General features: G+C 44.5%; 1 protein-coding gene across 1 annotated transcript in view; it reads right to left on the bottom strand.

Moving 5' to 3' along the window:
• The window catches only part of LOC306696211 (voltage-dependent T-type calcium channel subunit alpha-1I-like), a gene marked incomplete at both ends in the record, with an annotated part of 137,186 nt that overhangs the window by 3,017 nt on the left and 110,979 nt on the right, over nucleotides 1–23,190 (bottom strand). Inside the window, 10 exons of the mRNA XM_079159764.1 lie at nucleotides 873–1,084; nucleotides 1,693–1,833; nucleotides 4,181–4,355; nucleotides 6,858–6,992; nucleotides 8,760–8,903; nucleotides 14,538–15,023; nucleotides 16,843–16,964; nucleotides 18,086–18,164; nucleotides 20,678–20,748; nucleotides 22,971–23,104. Coding sequence (XP_079015890.1) covers nucleotides 873–1,084; nucleotides 1,693–1,833; nucleotides 4,181–4,355; nucleotides 6,858–6,992; nucleotides 8,760–8,903; nucleotides 14,538–15,023; nucleotides 16,843–16,964; nucleotides 18,086–18,164; nucleotides 20,678–20,748; nucleotides 22,971–23,104 — 1,699 coding nt within the window. The remainder of the gene's footprint in view (nucleotides 1–872; nucleotides 1,085–1,692; nucleotides 1,834–4,180; nucleotides 4,356–6,857; nucleotides 6,993–8,759; nucleotides 8,904–14,537; nucleotides 15,024–16,842; nucleotides 16,965–18,085; nucleotides 18,165–20,677; nucleotides 20,749–22,970; nucleotides 23,105–23,190) is intronic.

Here is a 23,190-nt window from a genome sequence, read left to right as displayed (position 1 = left end):
TAAAACAGTAATATTTGTAAAATGTAAACAAAAAGACACACAGACGTGTGACAATAACTCTGAGAGGCTGTAACAACGGTAATAGTTCAATATGAATAGCCGGCAGTGCCTCCATCTACAACATCAGCAACACTAGTGGGCACTTTGAAAAATGTTAGATATATAGAATTCATTGTTGGCCAATTATGTTATTCTATATATATATATATATATATATTATTCTTAGAGCTGTGAAAAATAACGCGTTAACGATTGGCAAAAAAAGGAAAATGTTTTATTCAACCATACAATGGCTAAGAAGCCCGAATTCTGTTTAGGATGAAGAGATATTAATGTTCCATATGGAATAGCAAAGAGAACTGCTAAAGAACTGCTGAGTTGCAGAACCATTGTTTTTGTTTTTTATGAATAAAAAGAGAAAACATGTTAAATGTATATATCCGCCTTTTGTCATAAATCTTTTTGTTCTCACAAAAATATACCGAGAAAATCGGTAATATGTGATTAATCATGATTAATCCACAGAAACCTGTGATTCATTTGATTACAATTTGTAATCATTTCACAGCCCTAATTATTCTGTTTAATAAATCATCCAAAAAATTCAAATTAATACTTTTTTTAATGATATACGGCATTATTATCTGCTTCCAGCCAAGACTGTGACGTAAAATGTGAGGGAGCTGTGACTGCTGGGGCTCAGAGCTACTCGAGGGGTTCACGAGCTCATTCTACGTCACACATCGTTGGTCTGACCGGCCGTGGTTTTGATGCACGACAAACTCCGGTTCACTGAACTGAGGAACGACACGCCGTTCCATCAGGACTCCTGATGTCAGGCGCTTATTTGTTCCTCCATCCATCAATAATACCTGGGAGCTCAGGGGCCCGCCGTTGGCTCCGGGTGAGCGGAGGGAGGCCCAGGAGGCCGGGGAGGGCAGCCTGGACGGCCCCCCGCCTCCCGGGCTGACGCCGTTCCCGGGACTCCCCGGATGAGCCGCGGCGGCCGGGTGGAAGAAGTCTGCTGGTAGGTGGAAGCCGGGCGAAGAGCCGCCGCCGCCGCCGCAACTTCCTCCATCTCCATCTGCAAAGAGGTTATAGTTTAATACAGCTTCGTCAGGAACAACAATCATAATAAAATTGATTTTAGTGGCTAATCTTTAGTTAATATACCGTTATTAACTAATATTAATCAAATTAAATATTGACGTCACATTATAATACATTTATAACATTGTATAAACAGTCCAGCGCCTCTAAAATCCTCTCATATCTACAGTAAATCTCTCTCAGTGTAATACATTTACCAAGACGCATAATAAACAAAGATTCATTTGAATGACAGCATTTCTTTATTTATTCATTCATAACATTTGCATAGCTATTGAGCTAATATCGTTATCGTTAATTATTTTGGCGGCGATAATCGCACAGTGAATATCTGACATTGTGCAGCCCGAGGAGTGTTTTTTCCGTTAATCATTTGTTGTCTATACGTAACAACTCCGATAACGTTCAGCCTTCACACGATCACGAGACAGCTACAAATATTAGAGTAAATATCTGCTCCCTCTGCTGGTCAGTAGCGAGAATGCAGGTTTTAAGACACTTGCATCGGCTTCACTCGGCAGAACCGGAAGGTCTCCGCCCGGTCAGAGGACCAGAGGACCAGAGGACCAGAGGACCAGTTACCAGGATCCTGTTGACCCAGAGGACCAGTTACCAGGATCCTGTTGACCCAGAGCAGCGTCTGTCGGTCCGTCGGAGGTAAACTGTTGCAAAGCCTCAAGCTACGCTGAGATATTTTCCTGTTAGTGCGCTGAGTGAACGCGTCTGTCAAGGTTGAAAGGAGTAATAAAGTTTAAGGGACATAAAGATTTAGAGCTAGTATTTCATTCCCAAAATTTATAGCATGAAGGAAATTAGATAATAAATGACTTTTTATGAAATAAATAGGGTTTTTTTCTAGACTGAAACATATCATGTAAACAGCTCGTCCACGTCATCACTTCATCGCGTCTGCTGTCGAACATTCCCCCTGATTTGACTTTGCCTCGTATCGCTCCATCTGTTCCCATGATGGCGGCCATGTCTCCGGGAGGCGGAGAGCCATCGGCGTACCGTAACACGTCGTTCATCAGCATCTATGTGGCCCCGCGATTCCCGCCGTCCTCATCCGTCACTTTGCTTTAATTGCACTGGAAGTCAATCAGCGCGGAACACGAGAGACGTCCTTTGTGTGTCGGGCTCCAGAAGGAAAAAGCCTCTTCTTATTTAAACGACACTATCAATGTCACGCCAAAGTCACGCCTTTAATGAAACGGTGGTGGTTAAAGAACCAGCGCGGGTCACGACGGACACTGATGAGGATAATAAGGACGGCTGATGAAAGGTAACCCAGAGGGATTATTCTAATATGATTGGATGATGTGGAAGATTCAATTGAGCCACTTTGCTGCTGTTGGAGGAAAACAACTTTACTGAAAGGGAAAACGACTGTGGATTGTCATTTACATTTTTATTATTGAAATGATATAACGGGAAACTACATTCCAGCTCAACTAAAATAGAACAAACTCAATAAAAAGTACACTAAAAAAAGGCTTCGACTGCACATATCACTGATTTATTCCACCTGACTAAGTTGTGTTTCTGTTCAGTGTGCATAACATAGATGGAAACTGCAACTTGGCTGGTTGCTGGACGCATACAACCGCAAACTGTAATTCTAGTTTTTACATTGTTTACAACACTTGTTTTCTTTCCTGCAGTCAGTTGGTCTGTTCTCGGCCTGTCACTGCCTCCGAGTAGCGACACTGAAAACCGCCAGTCGCACGGCCTGGAAACCAGCGTTCAGGAACGTGGACTGCGTTGCCGGATGAGTGTGTAAACCTTGTGTTTGCATTTGGATCAACACATTCCTCACTCCCAACTCGCCAAACATCGAGGCTTTGGTCAGCGGCCCCAAGTCTCAGACGGGGACCCTCTAGGTTCTCATCTAGCCAGTTGTGGACGTCCATAGATGCTTCATGTGTTAAAGCTGCATTCTCTCTAGTGTCCACCAGGGGGCGACTCCTCTGGTTGTATAGAAGTCTATGAGAAAATGACTCTACTTCTCTCTTGATTTATTACCTCAGTAAACATTGTAAACATGAGTTTATGGTCTCAATCTCTAGTTTCAAGTCTTCTTCAATACAGCATGATGTTCATTTAGTAAATGATGGTCCATTTAGAGTCAAACAGACCATAAAGCAGGGGATGCTTTAGGGGCGGGGCTACACAGTGATTGACAGGTCTCTACCAGAGACGTATACGGCGTCTCTACGTCTCTCCTCCTCAGTCCAGATGTGCTCACTTCCTGTTTATTAGTTGCAAAAAAACGGCAAACGGCCGTAATCCAAGATGGCGAACGACGAAATCGTCAAACTCGAGGCTTCATAACGGGGTGAATGACGTCACGACGACAACGTCCACTTATATACAGTCTATGATCAGTACACACTTATACATGCCGAGTAGTCTTTCAAAATAAACTTCAGGGAGTTCAGTTTAGGCAACACAACTACTTAGTACGGTTCAGGATACGGTTGTGGTCGACGTTAACTTGACTGACTGGCGACTTGCGTGACCCCAGAGACTGATGTGACTGTGGGTTCTACGTGACTGTGGGTTCTACGTGACTGTGGGTTCTACGTGAGAGAGCAACAAAAGATCTCCAACTGGTTCACAACGCGGCTGCAACAGTCCTCAGAAGATGGGACAAGTCTGGATCATAAAACACCGGTACTGGCTAGTCGCTGCACTATGAGCCAATGTTTTATCTTTGCTTTCTTTTCCCCCTATGAGGCTTTAAATAGACTTTTATATTTACTCCAGCCTTGTTTCCTCACATGCTCCATCACACCCTTTACGTTCCCTTGATGGAGGTTTCTCTTTTGGTGGTCGAGCCTTTCCCCACCGAGACTCTCTGGGTAATGTACGCTTTAATTAAACTGAATATGTGGTTCAGTAGCAAAGCATATAGCATGGCGATGTACAACGCCAATGAAACACAATGAAAGCTGCCTGTTTGGTCACTTAGGTGATTTCAGGACCAAGTTACTTCCACGTCCGTTCACTCTGGATGATGCTGTAACTACACTCAGTACCTCAGACGGATACGTCCTGTGTACTCGGGTACCTGTGCAAAGAGCCGGGCTCTGCCGCTCCAGCGACGGACTGTTCAGCGGAGGATGGACGCCGGCCTCGAACAGCTCCTGGACCGCCTCCTCGCTTCCCGAGCTGGGAGGACGGAGCCCCCCGTAGCCCCCCCGGATGGGCAACTCTTCCGAGCTATGTGAGTCACCGCTGCCCCTCTGTTGGGAGCGTGATGGGAAGAGAAAATGTGAGATGGAGGAGCGATTAGAGCGAGACAAAGACAACGAGCATGATATCCAGCAGCACTGCTGTTTACCGGAGCAGGACATTTCATCAACCTGAAGCCTTGTCATCATGGAAATCTGACAACAATTTGCTTCCAATTTACAAAATTGGATTGGATTTTCTTTCATGTCCCTTTTCTTTATCCGTCTGTGGTCTGATTAAACAAATGCTGCGGTGAAGAAGAAGCCTCGACGCCTTCAGGCTGTTTGTTGGATCAAAATGAACCGGCCTTCAACGACAGCAGGGAGGAAACGGGCCGGGTGGAACCGCTGTGAGCCGAGAGCCAAGTGTTCATGGGAAGATGGAGATTTGAAACACATGCTCGCTCTCACTCACTCACACACACACACACACACACACACACACACACACACACACACACACACACACACACACACACACACACACACACACACACACACACACACACACACACACACACACACACACACACACACACACACACACACATCCCAGCATGCCCCTGTCAAGCGCACGGAGGGAGGCAGGTGTTTTAATCAGGCGGTTAAGCATGTAAATAGTAATTAAAGATGATTAGCAAGATGGAGGATGACATGAGCAATGACTCCCCAAAGCCCCGAAGACACGTACCTGTGTGTGTGTGTGTGTGTGTGTGTGTGTTTGTGTGTGTGTGTGTGTGTGTAGGGCTGGGGCAATATGGCATTAGTAGTGCACACATATCACAATATGCACTTCATGGCCAAACGTTTGTGGACACCTGAACTTTACACCTGCATGTGACTGTTCAGCATCTGAACACTCTGCTGTGACAGCGTGTCACAGCGGTTTGTTCCCATCCAGCAACGGGAGCATCAAGCTCAGTCTGTAATCGCTGCAGTGAAGCCGGCGCGAGGCGATCACGCGACTGTCACGAATAGTTGACGGATAAAAACACTATTTAAAAACAAATGAGTCTTCTTTGTATGATCCCGAGATGCTTTAGTAACAGGAGGTGTTAAAAATCTACATTTGAGTGAATATTTTACAGGTTCTTTGTTTCTTCAGAACACATTTAATACTGGACTTGTTTCTTCACAGGGTTTGTCTGAAGGTAATAAAGTCGACCATGAACATGAAATATGAGTTTATAGATCATTATGATCTCTCCTCGTCATTGTGGAGGTTGGTGTGTGCTCATATCTCTGAGTTACGCTTGTTGTCTTTGTGGTTCTTCACAGTGCATTTAGTTTTTAAGCCCTCTGGGTTCGGGTATAAACGACCTCCGTAAATACTCGGAGCTCGCTCGCCGTCTGCAGAGGCTCACGCTACGGCGCCAAGCACGAGTATAAACAAAGCTTCAGTGTCAGAGAGAAGGTCTGGCTAGCAGTCGGCCTTCCAGGTAATCTCAAAGGTGTTGTTGTTTCACACCAAACCTTTCCTTCATGGACCTGGCTTTGTGCACCGGCTCATTGAATGCTGAAACAAGAAAAGGCCTTTCCCCCGGAACACGTCTGATACTATAGTTGCAGCATTGAAGGGATAGTCGTGATGTTTTGAAGTGGGATTGATTGAGTTTTACTTCATAGTCGGCATATTACGACAGTGGAAGGAGATTAGAGAAACAGAGAGGAGCCCCAGCACAGGAGCAGAGAAGGCCAGTGCTTTGGGTCCGTTATCTGTGTTCCCTTTAAAGCCACCACACTCTACCGGTTATATATGACTCAAAGAAACCCACTTCAAAACAATGTGAACTATCTCTTTAATGCAATTGTAACTTCTAGTCCAAACCATGAAATACATCCCCACACTAGAAAGCAGAAGAAGTTGGTCATGGAGGAATTTGCAGAAGCCTATTGCAGGTCAAAGGTCAAATTCTGCCGTCCTCAGTGTCATGAAAGTGTGACCTGTAGATAGAATATAGTCCGAGCTTTACACCGATACGTGACTCTGTGATATTCTGAGTAGTTTTAACATCTTTTATTCTGGCTTTATGTGTAAAATGGTGAAAGAATAAGTGATAGCAGGTAGAAAGCTTCCAATGCTGCACTGCCATCATGCATTCTCCAACACTAGACAAAGAATCCCCATCAGACCTGGTCCTCCAACGACCAGCCCCCCCTACATGGACTACATCTGTACCGAGAGGCCCGTGTTCTCTCGGCCATACGGCAAAATGGATGTTTAATGCAATAAACTGTTTCAAAAGTTCTCCACATGTTGACCTTAACTTCATCAACGTGTTCCTAACTCCTGTTTGCATGATATTTATAATTTGGACAAAACAACGATGACCCAACAGGATCATATGTTCTCAGTACGATGCCGCCTAAAGTCAAACGGACGATGGATTTTCACAAAGCCTGAACTTATGTGATTTGGTATGTTTTTGTGCAATCTGTGCGAAATGACAGTGAATGTATACTCAAACGTGTGTGTGTGTGTGTGTGTGTGTGTGTGTGTGTGTGTGTGAGTGCCCGGCGCTCTCTCACCAGCATCCGGTAGCTGCTGTGTTCGTCCAGGCTGAGGTCATCGGGCAGCGCCGGAGACGACGACTTGTCCGACAGCTGCTCCGACATCAGAGACGCCTGCTCCACCTCCGCCAGCTGGATCTGTCCCGCAAACACACACACAGAGACACAGTCACGTGTCCCTCTAACAGGAAGTGATGTCACCACTGCTACTGAGTCAAAGTGAAAACAAAATATATATATATTTTTTTTTTTTCAAAATTTGTTTAAGTCTTAGAAACGAAGAAACACGCTCACCGTCAAAGAACGTCTCAAGAACGTGACCGAACACAGTGATTAAATATGCAGATGAGGCATTATCTTATTATGTGCTAACTTAGATACATAAATGTGAACATATTACAGATCTCACACCATAAATCACACAAAACTATCAGACGTGACACGAATACAAAATCCTCCATGTTTATACTTCCGACAATTATTTTTTATATTAGAAGTCTTCTGCAATGTTATGTTTAGATATGCAAATGAGGCATTATGTAATGGTAACCTATGGAGGAATCCTTGCATTGTCTGTGTGACTTGTGAAACACGATGAAAGGAAAGCAAATGTAGAATAACAGCAGAATATTTCCAGCTGTTGAAAGTTGCCGTTCTGACCCCAGATCAGCGAAGAACAAGTTATGCAGAGAACAGGTTGAATAAATACAGGAGAGGCCACAGCTCTGAAAGGTGTGTAGGAGTGTTTGCTCTGGATTTGCATGTGCTGCGTCTCTAACGTAGGAATGAAGATCATTTTTCTAGAGGAATAAACACGACGACGTGAAGAAGAGGAAGATGAAGAGGATCCCCTGAGGCGTTTGATCCGATATTGACCGGGAGGTAAAGATCTCTATGTGTTCTGATGGATTTGTTTCTCTCACTGTTGCTATGCGGTTTAGTAGAGCTCCACACGTTCATGAGGTTTACTCATATTAGCGCGCACACACACACACACACACACACACACACACACACACACACACACACACACACACACACACACACACACACACACACACACACACACACACACACACACACACACACACACCTCTCGGTCTGTCTTTCACAACGTGGTTCATGTGAAGAACCGAACCGCTTTGATCCTAACCTGCGTGACCCTCTGAACCCCGACACATGCCGGCAGGATGGAAAACCAGGTTTTATCTGAACTATTGCCAAAAAAACGACATCGTGTGTCACAGCCAGAGGCTGTAAAAACCGTCACTGTCGTCCGATTACAACCGGAACTAAGCTTCAAATCGTGATATTTCAACTAAAACATTTTACTCCACATTTCTCATTTAAAATGTTGCCTAAAAATAAAACAGATTCTGTAAAAAACGTTACATTCTGAGCTCGTCAGCACAACGAGGAAGCTACGATTGATTCATTTGAGACTCAGTCTGTGAATCTTTGACTGAACTGCTGCTGAACACAGAGCGGAGTACACATGTAAATATAATATAGTTCAATATAAACAGCACGTGGAGCCTCCATTTTCATTGGTAACACTTTATGACACGTGGAATAAAGCTGCATGTATAGATTCTATTGTTTGACAATTTTAAAAATTTTCATTATTTAGTTATTCTGCACTAAAGACATGTTCTAGTTCTCTCTACTTCTAGCCATGATGGTTCTGTGTTATATTATTATTTTTATAAACACACAGAGATGATTAAACTCGCTCTAGATGAAGCAGACGTTCAGCAGCCTCGGGTTACGATGCGACCCCACTGGTCTTTGAGTCAAGTTAACTAGAAACCAGAGCTTTGCTCGCTGGAATGAAAGAAGATGAAGTGATGTGAGTGTGTGAGTGTGTGTGTGTGTGTGAGTGTGTGTGTGTGCGACCCCGCTCACCTCGTGTGGGCGGCCCTTACAGTCCCTGCAGACAGGAGGAGGCGAGCAGTAATGGTGGAAAACTGAACCGGATAGGTTGTCAATCATGTCCCCTTCCAACGAGTCCTTAATCAGCAGAGACACGCTGTCCAGCCACTGGCTCTCCTGCAACACACACACACACACACACACACACACACACACACACACACACACACACACACACACACACACACACACACACACAGCATTGACCTTTGGCCTGTTTCTCATGAGCACAAAGAACAAGACAGCAGCTTTCATTAGAGCTCCAGAGAAGACATTATATGATTATGGTGGGCAGCCATACTGTGCTGTTGATGCATGTATATACATATACATATATATAGATATATATATGTATATGTATACATATGTATGTATATATATATATATATAGAAACCAAGAAGAAAAAGACCCTATAAGTATAAGATAGCGAGCACACTGGCCTCTCAGCCTCCTCATTCACATGAATGGAGGGAGAAAGATAACTCTGACTTTGGCTGTTAGTGTATTTATTTATTTATTTATTTTTTACTTTTAGGACCCAATGAAATAAAATACCTTCTGAGTTACAGACTTCTCTTTCCCAATTTCAATAAAAAACGTGTTTTTAGGGCCAATGCCGTCACGTGAGCGCGGTTCAGCCGCTGTCTGAACCTGCCGGGGGCTCGGCTGCAGCTCATTGAGGTCGGCCGGATGCTGGAGATGCTGACGTTACGACAAAACACTCCGTCACTTTCACGGAGTCGACGAGCGATGAGCTGCAAGCAGAACTTACACGGGGCCAAGAAAACCTAATTATTACCAACTGGGATGAGCTCAGAACGGGCGCCGCACTAATCCCTTTACGTCGTTAACGCCGTCGTCACAATTCATCAAGAAAAACAACAACAACTGTCGCTGCCGCAGCAATGACATCTGTCTGTATGTCGAGGTGTAAGTCAACATCTGGCCACCGGTTTTCATTTGTCATCTGTCAGCTATTCTCTCACTTAAAGCTACAAGTTTGTTTGACAGAAAACACGACGTCTTTCTCAGCTGCTTGAGATCGACTCCTCTCCTTCCTCGCACTCTTTCCTTACCGACTTAGTTTTGCACAACATCTGTACCGACGACATCGTTTCTGTTCCTTGATTAACAGCCATCTGTTAGAGCCGGGAGCCAAACAGAGATAGAAGGCTTTAAGCCGAGCCTGAGGGGCAGATAAATGTCAACGTAGGAAGATTGATCGCGTGATCCCTTTATAAAGAAAAAACATGGCTGAAAAATCCCACTGAACCTGAAGAGATTCGACAAAGTCAGCGGGAAGCATCGAGAAATCAAATGAAGGAAACGTATTAAGGGTTGAATAATAAATGAGGGTTTTCAGTAGTAAAATGTCGTATAAATGAGTGTGTGAGTGATGAGTGAACCTTCAGCACATAGAGAGGAGTGAATGTGTGACGTTTGGTGTGTGTAAGAGCTGCTGAAGAAGAGATTAATCATCAGAGTCTGAGAACAAACTCGTTCAGAGAAAACGTCCTTTAAAGAGACGTTTAGTTCGTTACGTTTAGATGTTTAGCTTATTGATGCTATATGAACGGCAGCAGCAGCAGCAGCAGCAGCGGTGAGAGGAGCACCGTGAGCTTGTCAGCGGAGGACAGCAGACAGACGGACGACGTTTCGCAAACCGCATCCAATAATCAGATTTCGGGGGGAATCCATGAAGCCAGACTACAAAAGAAGAGCTTTTTATTAAAAGGACGCCTCTCACACGGCTAAGAGCCTTTTATTTATCTCCTTCCTTCTCTCACACACTAGGAAGCATGAAGACATGAACATGAAGGTTCCAGAGCATCACACGTCCTGCAGCCGTCCGACTCCTTTGCACTACAAACACAGCACTGCAGGCCACTCAGCAGCTTCACGGAGCCGGATAGATGCAGCACTTCATCTGGTGGGACGTTTGATGTTGCTGTTTATTTCCCTACAGGTGCTCAGTGTTTTATCTATGCGTTGCCTTTTATTTTAGTTTGATTTATGCTGTTCTGCTTTAGTTTTTATTGGTATGAATATGTTGCTATCTGTGGCTTTACTATTTGTGTCTTTGTCTTTGTTAGTGAGCTCAATATGGAGGCTTTCACATCAGGGACCCCCGGGGGCCCGGATCAGAGTACATCAACGTATCTTCATGCAATGATTCATTGCATTGCATGATATTTTACAAAGAAAGCCAGCAGCACGGGTCAATTTACCCTCGTGACACGCATACGGTCTTTTCAAAATAAAGTTCCGTTTTCACAGGAAACAGCTCAGTTTAGGTTTAGTTTAGGTTTAGTTTAGGTTTAGTTTAGGTTTAGGCAACGCAACCACTCAGTTAAGTTACGGGAAATATTGTGGTTTGGGTAAAAATTACTACAGAATTGTGGTACCTCAAGTACACAAGTTACATAAAAAATACACACACACACACAAACACTGACTTGAGTGTCGGGGAGATACACAGTGAGGGGTGACGCAGCCTGATTGATTGGCTGAGCTGGGGGCCAACGTTGACTTCTTGTTTCAGTTCTTTAAGGAACAGCGGTCTCCTGGCTGAAAGATCGCTGTTTGTTGGACCCATCCACCCCAAACGCCCTAAAGCATCCCCTGCTTTATGGTCTGTGTGACTCTAAATGGACCATCATTTACTAAATGAACATCATGCTGTATTGAAGAAGACTTGAAACTAGAGATTGAGACCATAAACTCATGTTTACAATGTTTACTGAGGTAATAAATCAAGAGAGAAGTAGAGTCATTTTCTCATAGACTTCTATACAACCAGAGGAGTCGCCCCCTGGTGGACACTAGAGAGAATGCAGCTTTAACACTTGAAGCTTCGGCTTCACCTTTCAGAACCGGAGGTTGCCGTCTGGTGATAAACCAGGAAGGCAAGCGAGAGTAAAGTTATTGTCTCCAAAATATTAACAATAATGGGGATGATGATGATGATGATGATGATGATGATGATGATGATGATGATGATGGGTATCTTGCAATCGGGTAGCGTTTTTCTACACTGTAGCAACAACATAAACATTGCATAGATGATGCATTTTTACACTCAGAGCCCAACGTATAAACATGAAGCTCTACGTTGAGAGAAAAGAGGCTTGAAGCTTAAACAAAGCTAACGAGTGTCTTTAACAGTCGGACATCTTTGCATCCAAAAAGCGAAACTGAAACTAAAAGTGACCGCTCAGTTTCTATTTACCGCTCTATGACTCTCAGCCTCTAATGCACGACTACAGGCTTCGTGTTACCTGATTACGACCAGTGTGCGTCCACTTAAAGACACTCCATTCCCCCGCTTCCTCCCACTCGTCTAAAGGTTTTGTTCACAAATCACCACGATCCTCTCCTACTGGAGTCAGTACGTTAAGAGTTACCAAGAGCGTAAATCACTCCACAGTGAGCTGAACACTGATGTTCTGGCTTTGTTTATTGACGTTGGCCTCTTTCGCCAAACTTGAGTGGATGTTTTTTTTCCATTCTAATCTTCGTCATTGTCACAATACAGCAGAGACAAAGGGAGGAGATGTACATTCTGTGCATAGTTTCTTTGATGGACTCTGGACTTTCCTCACATGAGCCGTAGAATAAAACGTCTCCACGGGGAGCTTGAATCATCTCCACAAACTCTGCAAATTGAATGAGTTATTTGAGATGCTTCGGCTTCGCACTCCTTCATGAGAAAGCTGTGTCTATGAGGCTATACAGTATAAGTGCTTCTGATTACTTCTGATTGGTTTGCTTCAAACTCTATTGTCTGCTCTCAGCTTGTTTCTGTTATTTGTCCCTGAGACGAGAAATAAAAAAGGCTGAAGTGCATCATCGCACTTCAAACACGACGACGAGGAGCGCACACGTACTTGTACACAAAGTACTGCATCGCTCTTAAGTGTGTTGCTGCTTGTATTCTGTCTTCTTACAGTCATCGTGTTCGTCGTGACTCTGGTTTAGTATTCTTTGGAATAAAAACATTGAAATTTCAATATGAATGTGCATTAAAAAAATTTAGAAAAACACAGACAAACACTTTTATTCTGACAAAGCCTTTTGCAGGCTAATCAGAGTCGAGATTTAGAGTGTGGAGTGTGTAGAAGAACTCCTCTCTCTGGTTAAAAATACCATTAGGCTGACAGACAACGAGCTATAAGCACAATGAGACCGTGGCGGAGCCCGCCGCCCACTCACACTGTGTAACCCGGTCCTCTCCTCCCCCTCCACTCACTCAGTGTCATTCGCTCAGACGGATGACAAGATCTGAACCAAAGTACAAAAGATGTCTGAGGTTCAGGAGGTTCACGCTGCAGTTTTAAACAAATCAGGGTTCAATAGAGACTCCGGTCCAGATAACTTTAGCTAACAGGGCGGACACGCGTTACGCTTGTTGGGCTGATTATAGTTATTACAAGTGATGAGACAAAGTCTGAGTCTATTTGTGTCGGGGTCAGAAGGGTTGTTGTCAGGGAGACTGTGTTTCCAAGCTGTTAACACAATACGGACATATTGTTACATTATAAAGTTGTAATGATGTATTAATATGTCGACAAATTATAGTCCGTTCAAACCTCCACACAGAGATTGTGTTCTCGCTGACTTTAGGCGTTTGCCTCGACTCCACTGTGGTGCTGTTACAAATAAATAAATATAATAAATCACAATGTTTTTGACCAAATACCTCCATCGTTAACATTTGGTGCTGATAAAATATAATATAATAATTAAATATAATGTACTATAATGAAATATATTATAATATAATATTTTTATTAAAAAGACTTCTCCAGACTGTCTGGTGTTAAATCTTTCTATGGAATAAGACAACAACACATAAAAGCTAACACACACACACTCACACACACACACACACACACACACTCACTAACACACACACACACACACACACACACACTCACTCACTCACTCACACACTCACTAACACACTCACTCACTCACTCACTAGTTGATTGACCTGCTGCAGCGCTCTCTCTCTCTCTCTCTCTCTCTCTCTCTCTCTCTCTCTCTCTCTCTCTCTCTCTCTCGGTCACTTGCCTTCCAGCGTACCAGCGGCTCCCTTTGTCTTTCTCTCCTCTTGCTGTTCTATTGTTCCCTCTCTCCATCTCCTGATGTCTCCGCCTCTCTTTTACTTCTGCCTCTGTTTGTTTGTTTACTTGTTTCTTTCTTTCTGCCTCAGCGAGCGTACTTCTGAAAATACCTGCTCTCATCCACAGGTGCTCCGTCATTATCTTTATTTTAGGCGAGCGTGATTATGGATGATGGCTGTTTGTAGATGCAGCAATCAGGGAGCTGAATGATGAGCCCCCCCCCCCCCCCACACACACACACACACTCCTGGTATTTGTAGAATGGTGGAGACAGCGGACATTTAATATCTTTGCATGCGTGTGCGTGTGCGTGTGTGTGTGTGTGTGTGTGTGTGTGTGTGTGGGGCCTCTGCTTACTTTTATGTGTGAGTTTTTATTTATTCTATTTGCATCACATGTGTAAAAGTCATCAGCACCTTGTTTTTTGCAGAAGTAGGGCAGCAGCATCATGAATAAGAACAACCCGAGAGGCTGTGCAGTCCCACACAGTCAGGCTGCTCGAGCAGCAACTCTTTACATGAAGTTAACGAAGTCTTGAAATAACCGGGAAAAACTACGGTTGTGTATAATTTGCTTTAACCTGTTGAACGCCGCTTCCTTAAAAGAGGAGGTGAGTCCGCTCACCTGAGCAGGAGAGTAGAGCCGACATCGGTGGTGGGTGTGTTCATCGTGAGCCGCTCCGCCTCCTCCTCTTCCTCCTCCTCCTCCTCTTCCTCCTCTATCTCGTAGCGGCGCCATCACCCCGCCACTCGGACCCCCGGTCGTCCCCGCTGTAACGGCACCGCCGGACGCTGCTCCGCCCGTGCCGCCGGACCCGCTCGCGGCGGCGCCACCCGCGGCCCCGGCGACGGCCCCGATGCCCCCCATCATGCAGCAGAGGCCCCCCTGAGCCAGCTCCAGCTCGATCTCGGCGTCCATCTCGGCGTCCTCCTGCGCCTCCTTGTTGGAGTCGTCCAGGTGCTTCATGAGCACGGCGACCACCACGTTGATCAGCACGAACTGAGCCGTGAGCACGAAGGACACGAAGTACATCGGGGAGATGAACTGCAGTCCGGCGTGGCAGCCGTAGTCGGTGGCCGGATGACCCGGCGGGCACTCCCTCAGGGTGTCCTGGTGGGCGGTGGGAGAGTTTATGGGTGAGACAGGAGGGAACGGTGGGTGAACAAAAGGGGAAGAAAAGTAAGATTTCAGTAAGTAGAACAGAAAGGAGAAGTAAAAAGAAGAAAAAGTACAGAGAGTTAGGTACCAACTAGGAAGAGAAACATAAAACAACTACAAAGAAAATGCTAAACAGCTGCAAAGAGACACAAAGACGCAAAGAGTCGACTCAAAACAACCAACAAGAGAAGCAAAGACTTCGTCTGATTGGTCGTTTGTTCCGATTTAAAGGATGTTCAGGCTACAGGAGCCTCGTGGTCGCCACACATTCTGACTCGTCTTAGTAGAACGTTTACAGGTTTGTCTTAAAACAGTTGTGAGGGCTCAGTTATATTCAGCTAGCGCAACACCAGAACCCCGAAACAGAAGCAGCGAAAAGGAATTCAGCCATCGTTTCTTTTGTTATTCACACTTGTACCGGTCCAACTGGGACGGTCAAAGGTCTCATTACGTAAAATAAGAGTAAAAGACAGTAAAACCTCCCGTTGATTTCACAATGAATGAATCTTATTGTTTCCAAACGATTCTAATGAAGCAGTGATTATGACTCCCTCCATTCAGAGAACAAGTAGAGTTCCTTACTGAATGTTATTTTAGGAATCTGATGAGTAAAGCCTTTATGTTCAATAAAAGAGGCCGTGGAAGCGATCAGGAGATGCTGTCAAACATTCACAATCCCGCTCGTTGAAACTTCACGACACGTTTTTTCAGTCAGTCACTTTCTCACAGCGCCGATTAACTTTCTCACGGATACGAGCTGCGATAGCAACTTAAGAGCTCAAAGGTGCTCGGGCGTGATTAGAGAGCGAGACTTGATTGAGGTGACGGATGAGTAAATGAAGAGGGGCGATCACATTTTCAACTCTTTATTCGTCCTTGGAAGGTTTTTGTTGAGTGCACGTATTCTTTTCTCCACACGCTCAAGGACACGCTCACCAATCCTCTAAATACCCTCCGGTACTGAGGTCTGAACTACAGACCTTTAATTATCGCTCTGCTCCTGCCTGGGCTGAGATTGGTGTCAAATAGGTTTGGGCAGCTTAAAAAAATTGGAAAATATATGCTTTTACAGATAGCTCCCTTTCTGTTTGACCCTCATCTAAGAACATTGGTGTTTCTCTACAGCAGGAGATGAGGTGACGGTGAGGAGAGTGAAAACCAATCACGCCTCATCCACACCAAACTTCAGCCCTGAATTCCAGTCACATTTATGGAACTTTCAGGGAGCCCGTTGGGGAGCAACCAGTGACCGCTCAGGAGGGATTTTGAGGGGTTAACTTGTGGGAGGGCGTAGCAGGAGGACCAAACACGGACCAAAGTTGTTGTTGAGAATAGTTTAATAGTAAAAGCGTGTGGAAACAGGCTGTTTGGTGAAGACAACATCCCGACCCCTCTTTGCTTTTTTTTCTTTGTTTTATTTCTGGAAATCAACGCACGAAGGACTTGGAGCGCGTTCATCATGGCGTCTCTACCAAGGGAATAAATGCATTTCCTGTGTCACTTCTCTCGTGTGTTTTGGTGGCAAACGGTAGCAGCACTATAGGCGCCCGTTAGCGCCCTGGAAGAGACGCGGTGGGCTTTTAACTAACGCCAATGTGAGCCCATCAGCGTCATGCGATAAAGAGCGAGAAGGTCCGCTCGTCGTGGTCGGGTCAAACAAACAGGACCTGTACTCGGGGGGACCGGCGTCCGCGTGGAACCAACAGTTGAGTGATTTTTTACTAATGTGACGTCGCTGACTCACTCAACAGTGAGCAGTAGACTGAAGTACCTTCATGATGCCGTTCCAGTTGTCGCCGGTGGAAACCTGGAAGAGTGTGAGGAAGGCCATGCCAAAGTTTTCAAAGGTGGCGTGTCGGCTCATCCCTTCACAGGGGTAGTCAGCGTTACACACTAAGAGAAGACAGGATGAGAGGAAGGAGAGGAGGGAAGGAGAGGAGGGAAGGAGAGGAAACATTGGGTCACGTCGGAAATGATATGAAACCTTTCTGAAAAATCACACCTGTGAATTAGTTTCTCTGGTAACAAAAAGGTTTGCTGTGTTGTGTTTTGGTGTTTGTATCTGCTCACAAACACATAGAAGAACAAAGGACTGCACACACTGTGGAGCCTTTAGTCGTGCAAACGTTATGTGTGCATAGGACTCAAAATGGGCAAAAGTCACATTGTCCGTTTGTCATTGGACGGTAGGTTGAAGAGGATTTTTGGAAGCTGTCATCCAGTCAGGGTTCAGGGTTTTAGGAATGAAAACAAACGTAAATCAAGTGCTTGTAACCTCGAGCAAGCACACTGAGCACAACTACTTAAATTCTTTGGTTGATTGATTGTAATTTCACGTTGGCTGATTTTGACTTCAGGTCATTTTCTTCATTTCCACTTGCAGCAGAGACTTGGATGGAGCTATTCTAAAGATGGAGCTATTCTTAAGCTCCATTGCATCTGTTTGCCTCACAGCAGGTTTAGTCCAGGATGTACGATTTAAAGAAATCTCTCGACATGATTGGAAATCTTGTGAAGAGGCTTAGTCACGAAGAACACGCGGTTAACATTTCCAAACATTGTCCAAAGAAACATCGTGGCAGTGGATATTTCTTTTTTTAACAAAACTTTCCATTATTTGATCAGTTGAAAACAAATTGTAAAGATCATTTTCGATTTAGACACAGCAGTGTGTGGCCCTGTAGCCCTGTTTGGCTACTGAACAAACAACGCCGATGAGCCGTAAGTTATTCTGCATTCTCCTACGAATGTCCGGCAACAAGAGCCGTCGCAGCGCCGGTAGCAAACCCCTGCGATGTTTAGGAAACAAAAAGACTCGGTTAGGTTTAGGAGAATATCATGGTCTGGGTTAAAATAACTACGGAAGTGGAACTTAGGTATGAAAGTTACGTGACAAATAAGTCAATCTTCTCCCCCAACCGACACCCTACGCAGACCTTATCGCTCTCCGTACTGCGTCAGCGATCCTCGCTCATGACCACGTGGATCACACACATAGAGATGATGTGACTCACCCAGCTCTCCAAACAGCTCCACTCCCAGAGCTGCGTAGATGAAAAACAGCAACATGAAGAGCAGACCGAGGTTTCCCACCTGTCACACACACAGAAAACACATCAGTGGAAGTAACTCCTTGTTATTGGTTCTAAGTCACACGTTTCTACTCGTCAGGTGTTCTTCTAGTTCTACAGTGAGGTGCTGTGGGTGTGTAGATATACTGGTTCAGTGGTTAACTCATTCCTGCATCTGTACCCTCTGTTAGCGTCAGTTAGACAGTCAACCTTTGTGCAACATTACACACTTTCGTTTAATTAACGTTATCTGACGAAGAACATGACCGGTATTTTAACCCTGCATGGAATTTTGTGGTATAATTGAGTATAAAAGATTTACTTCTAATATTCAGATACAAAAACCAACACACTCCAATCATCTTTTGTTATTAACAGATTCCAGTATTTTCCCCATTCATCTTCTTTTCAAGATGTTAATATAATGTATTAATAGCTGAGAAAAGGCAGGTTTCATTGAAGATGTTACAAATGACACCAGTAAAGCTGCAGAAGGCCTCAGCTTTCCGCTAAATATGAAAACAGGCTTATTTTGAGTTGCTCATGCATTTTTTAAATGCTGCGCTGGGGTTTCAATGCTTTTTTTATGGGCTTAAAGGTCATGAAACTCAACAGGCACATTCCGGATCCTGCAGACATTTCATCGAATCAGAAATAGTTGCAGAACCGAAGGTTAACACACAAACACGCAACGTAAGCAACACCGACAAAAAGCCCTCGCTGCCTCCAATCGAGGAAAATCACTCCATTACAAAAAAAAATGACTCGCCGACTTCTTAACAGGCATGAATCCATCCGTGCAAAGGAAACGTTCTCCCAGATAGTGATACGTATGCAATGCAAATGTGTAAATGACTCCCTGGGGTGCAACAGCAGGCACTAAGCAGAATGCCATTAGCTCACACCTCACAGGGAAGGCAATGAGGTGCTTGTGTACACACGCCTGTAGAATTCTATTATATAAGCAAATAAACAGGGTGGATCAGCACCGAATAAGACACATAGCGTGTGTTGGAGTAGAGGTGGGCACGGGAGGAAGAGAAGACATAATGAGGGACGGGGCGAGGCGAAGCCCGAGGAAACGCTTCCTGTTCTCTCCCCAGTTGTGCGCGTCGATGATTCCTGGCGGATATTAAAAGCAACGACTTGGCCCGAGGCGGCTTGTAGTTTGTAATGTAAGCTTCATCTGATGTCTTTAGATCCCTCCAGCAGAGAGAGGAAGCTCACCACGGGGATACGGACGCTGTGGTTGTAAGAAACAGATTCGCTGGATGCTGTGGGAAGCATTAGAGCCAGCAACCAGGCAGCAGAAGCTCGAGAGGAACGCGGTTAGAGCGGACTTCGGTCGTTAGACCTTCTGGTTTCCTTACTGTTTACTGAATAACTATGTTTCTGTGTTACTAATGAAGCCGTGAGTCAGCTATCTGCGTCACGGTGCGATGAATCTTTCTGTTTTCACGCCGACGCACTGAGGGTCATCACACACACACACACACACACACACACACACACACACACACACACACACACACACACACACACACACTCCAGTGAAAGAACAATATCCAACGGCAACATCTGTGGAGAAAGAGGATCCTCCTGCTGTGTATAAATACAACACGTAGAAAGGTTCCAGTGACGCTGGGTAAACATCTTACACAGTTTGAAAGTTTTCTTATCATTCATAATAAATATGAGTACAAAGCAAAACCAACCAAAAACGGGAAGCTCACAGTACAAAAACAGAAAGTTCTGTCTGCACACAGACTCACTCTTTAATAAAGAGCTGTTTTAAAAAGAGAGTGGTCAGTCCAGATCCAGGAGTTCTCCTCTGGATTCTTACTTAACGAAACAAAAGAAATACAGATTTAGAGCTTCATAATGATAGGAAAGGGAAAAGAGAGGAACCACTTCACTTACTTATTTGTTCTATGCAGAATATACACACATACCGTATATATATACGTGTATATGTATATATATCTGCAGAGGTTCATAGTTTCATGATTGCTCCACGATTTTTCAACACTTTACATTTCACCCAACAGGAACCCTATAGGTGGAAACTCAGTTGCATGAATAAAGGTAGTTTTCTGGCTGAAAGTCCACAAATTCCAGGACAAGCAAGAAACTTTGATAAATGGTAAGCTGAGGAAAAAGTCCTGTCGTGAACCAAAGGAGCAGAACTTTAGAGCTGCTCTTGTCTCATTAGCAGCGGTGGGAATAAAACAAGTTCAAAGAATGCCACAGAGGTCTTCATAGTTCCTGAGTTGGTGAGAGGAACCTGTTGAACGCTAACAAGGTGTCCGAACACTGGAGGCTCAAACTTCCTGAAAGTCACAGTTCTCAGGGAGCTTCTTAATCGATGCCGATCCTTTAATCATTCTACTCGTGTTAATTAACTCCTGGTGTCCTTGTGATAAGCTGAGGGACAGACGTTTGTCTCACTGTGTGTGTGTGTGTGTGTGTGTGTGTGTGTGTGTGTGTGTGTGTGTGTGTGTGTGTGTGTGTGTGTGTGTGTGTGAGGACACATACCTGAGGCAGAGCCTGGACCACGGTGTCCAGCAGAGCTCTCATCCCGGTGGCCATTTTCAACAACTTCAACACTAGGAGAGAGACCACAACAGCAACGAGTGAGTGAAAGTGAAACAAAGGGACAGGAAGACAAAAGACACCACGGAGGTCTGATCTGAGAGGAGAGGAGACTCAAACGATCGATAGATGCGACGGGTTCACCGCTCTCCATCAGGGACCCGACACAATACCCAGCGGTCCAATTTCTGGAGGAAACTTGGTCGAGGACGCGGCCGGTAGCAGAGAGAAAAAGACCACGTCCACACAACAAAGCCTCCTGAGAGACGGACTTTTGTCAAGATGGTTGGTGGTAGTTATAGATGTGTGTGTGTGTGTGTGTGTGTGTGTGTGTGTGTGTGTGTGTGGGAGAGAGAAGATGATTGTGGATGTTGTAGTACATCATCTGTTCGCTCCAAACTCCAGCTCCAACTCCAAACAGCTTCAGTTAGAAACAGAAAATTAATGTTTTTTGGAAGTGTCTTAAAGCTGCATTCTCTCTAGTGTCCACCAGGGGGCGACTCCTCTGGTTGTATAGAAGTCTATGAGAAAATGACTCTACTTCTCTCTTGATTTATTACCTCAGTAAACATTGTAAACATGAGTTTATGGTCTCAATCTCTAGTTTCAAGTCTTCTTCAATACAGCATGATGTTCATTTAGTAAATGATGGTCCATTTAGAGTCAAACAGACCATAAAGCAGGGGATGCTTTAGGGGCGGGGCTACACGGTGATTGACAGGTCGCTACACAGCGTTGTCCGGTCTGCGGGTTATCCGTGTTTTCGTCTTATAAATTTAACCCTTTCCACACTGTGTTTCCTCTTCAGGAAAGTTGATTTTAACATTTCGTTTGCCTAAAATAAGTTTTATTGTTTAATTTGGTTTTCAAAGGTAGGGGTGGAAGGATGGATCAACCGAGCAGACTGCTGTTTATGTCCTGTGTTGACTATAACTTCAACGTTATATTCAGATGTTTAATGTTGAATACATAACCTAAATAACTAAATAACATAACAAATGTTTTACTAAACCGTCAATTTTCTTTACATGTTTTCTTCAAGTTTTGTGTTATTTATGCAAAAACAACAACAAATGGTAAGCTGACTGTACTTGTAGCACCTTTCTCGTCTTCCGACCACTCAAAGCGCTCTAACACATTCATCATTCACTCATTCACAGCCATTCATTCACTGATGGCAGAGCTACCATGGAAGCTGCCGCCTGCACCTCTGGTTGAAGGACGACGCTGAGCGGCTGAAGCTCATGAAGGCTGAAGCCGGGACGTCGAGTCCGTCCTTCAGCTATACGTTGAAGAAGTCAACGATGGAGAAACACAAATGAAACACGTAGAAGCGGAAGAATAAAAGTCACCAGTCGCCCTTCACAGACATCATCTGATACCCCGCTCGACTGTTAATCACCCAGTGTTTGATTAGCACGTCACCCGTGGGTGCACTCAGCGGTCCCCGGGCAGCGTTAAGGAGGGCAGAGGGCGACGGCGAGAGGGCGAGGATTAAGTGAGAGTGATGTAATTAGCCGTTATCCTCCTCGGTGTGAAGTAGAGAAGAATCGCTGCAGCCCAGAGAGCTTTAAGTTCCTCTGAATAATAAGATCAGGATGAAAAAGGGAGAGCGACTGAAAGATTGAGATATAAGAATATCATCCTCAGCTTTATTCAGGGAGAACAGGGACACACGTATGTGAGATAAAGAGGTGCTCCGTCCTAAAATCAGCTGGAATGAGCTCACAGACTCAACATAAAAGAACAAGTTATGCAACTGAGATAGTTTCACTTTGTGTGTTTGATGCTGAATGTCAAAGGTCAAGTGTTTTTGTCTCTTCAGAATTTGACTTTTATTGCATATTGAGATTTTTTATTGAGCCAAATCTTATTTGTTCCAGCAGTGAATTCTGGTAAATGCAAAAAACAAATCTTCACACCAAATAACTCCAAATGCTTTAAATTTGCCATTTTTTTCCATTCAGTGTTGATCTTTTAAAAAAAATAAAAGATAAAGTGATGCACTCAAAGATGCAAAAATATACATTTTAGACGAATATAATGAAACCAAAGATACGTCTCTAACTTAAACCAGCTTCCGTCCTGACGGCGCTCATTTCAGAAAACACGATGGGAGAACATGCGGGCGCACACCATGTTTGTGTTTAAACTGTGTCTTTGAGAGTGTGTGTGTGTGTGTGTGTGTGTGTGTGTGTGTGTGTGTGTGTGTGTGTGTGTGTGTGTGTGTGTGTACCTCGTGCTATCCGGAGCACCCTCATGATCCTGATGATGGTGGGGTTGATGGGGAGGGAGGCGTTGATCTCAATCTCCTCGAGCGTGATGCCCATCACTGACAGCAGAACAATGGCCAGGTCCAACTGGTTCCACCTACACACACACACACACACACACACACACACACAATGATTTTTCAATCTACCATAATCTGTAGAACTGGTCTGAAGTGAAGGTAA

Source organism: Pholis gunnellus (assembly GCF_910591455.1).
Source record: "Pholis gunnellus genome assembly, chromosome: 5".
NCBI classification, from domain to species: Eukaryota; Metazoa; Chordata; class Actinopteri; order Perciformes; family Pholidae; genus Pholis; species Pholis gunnellus.
Note: the sequence above shows the minus strand (reverse complement) of the source record. Positions and strands in the feature narration are given on the sequence as shown.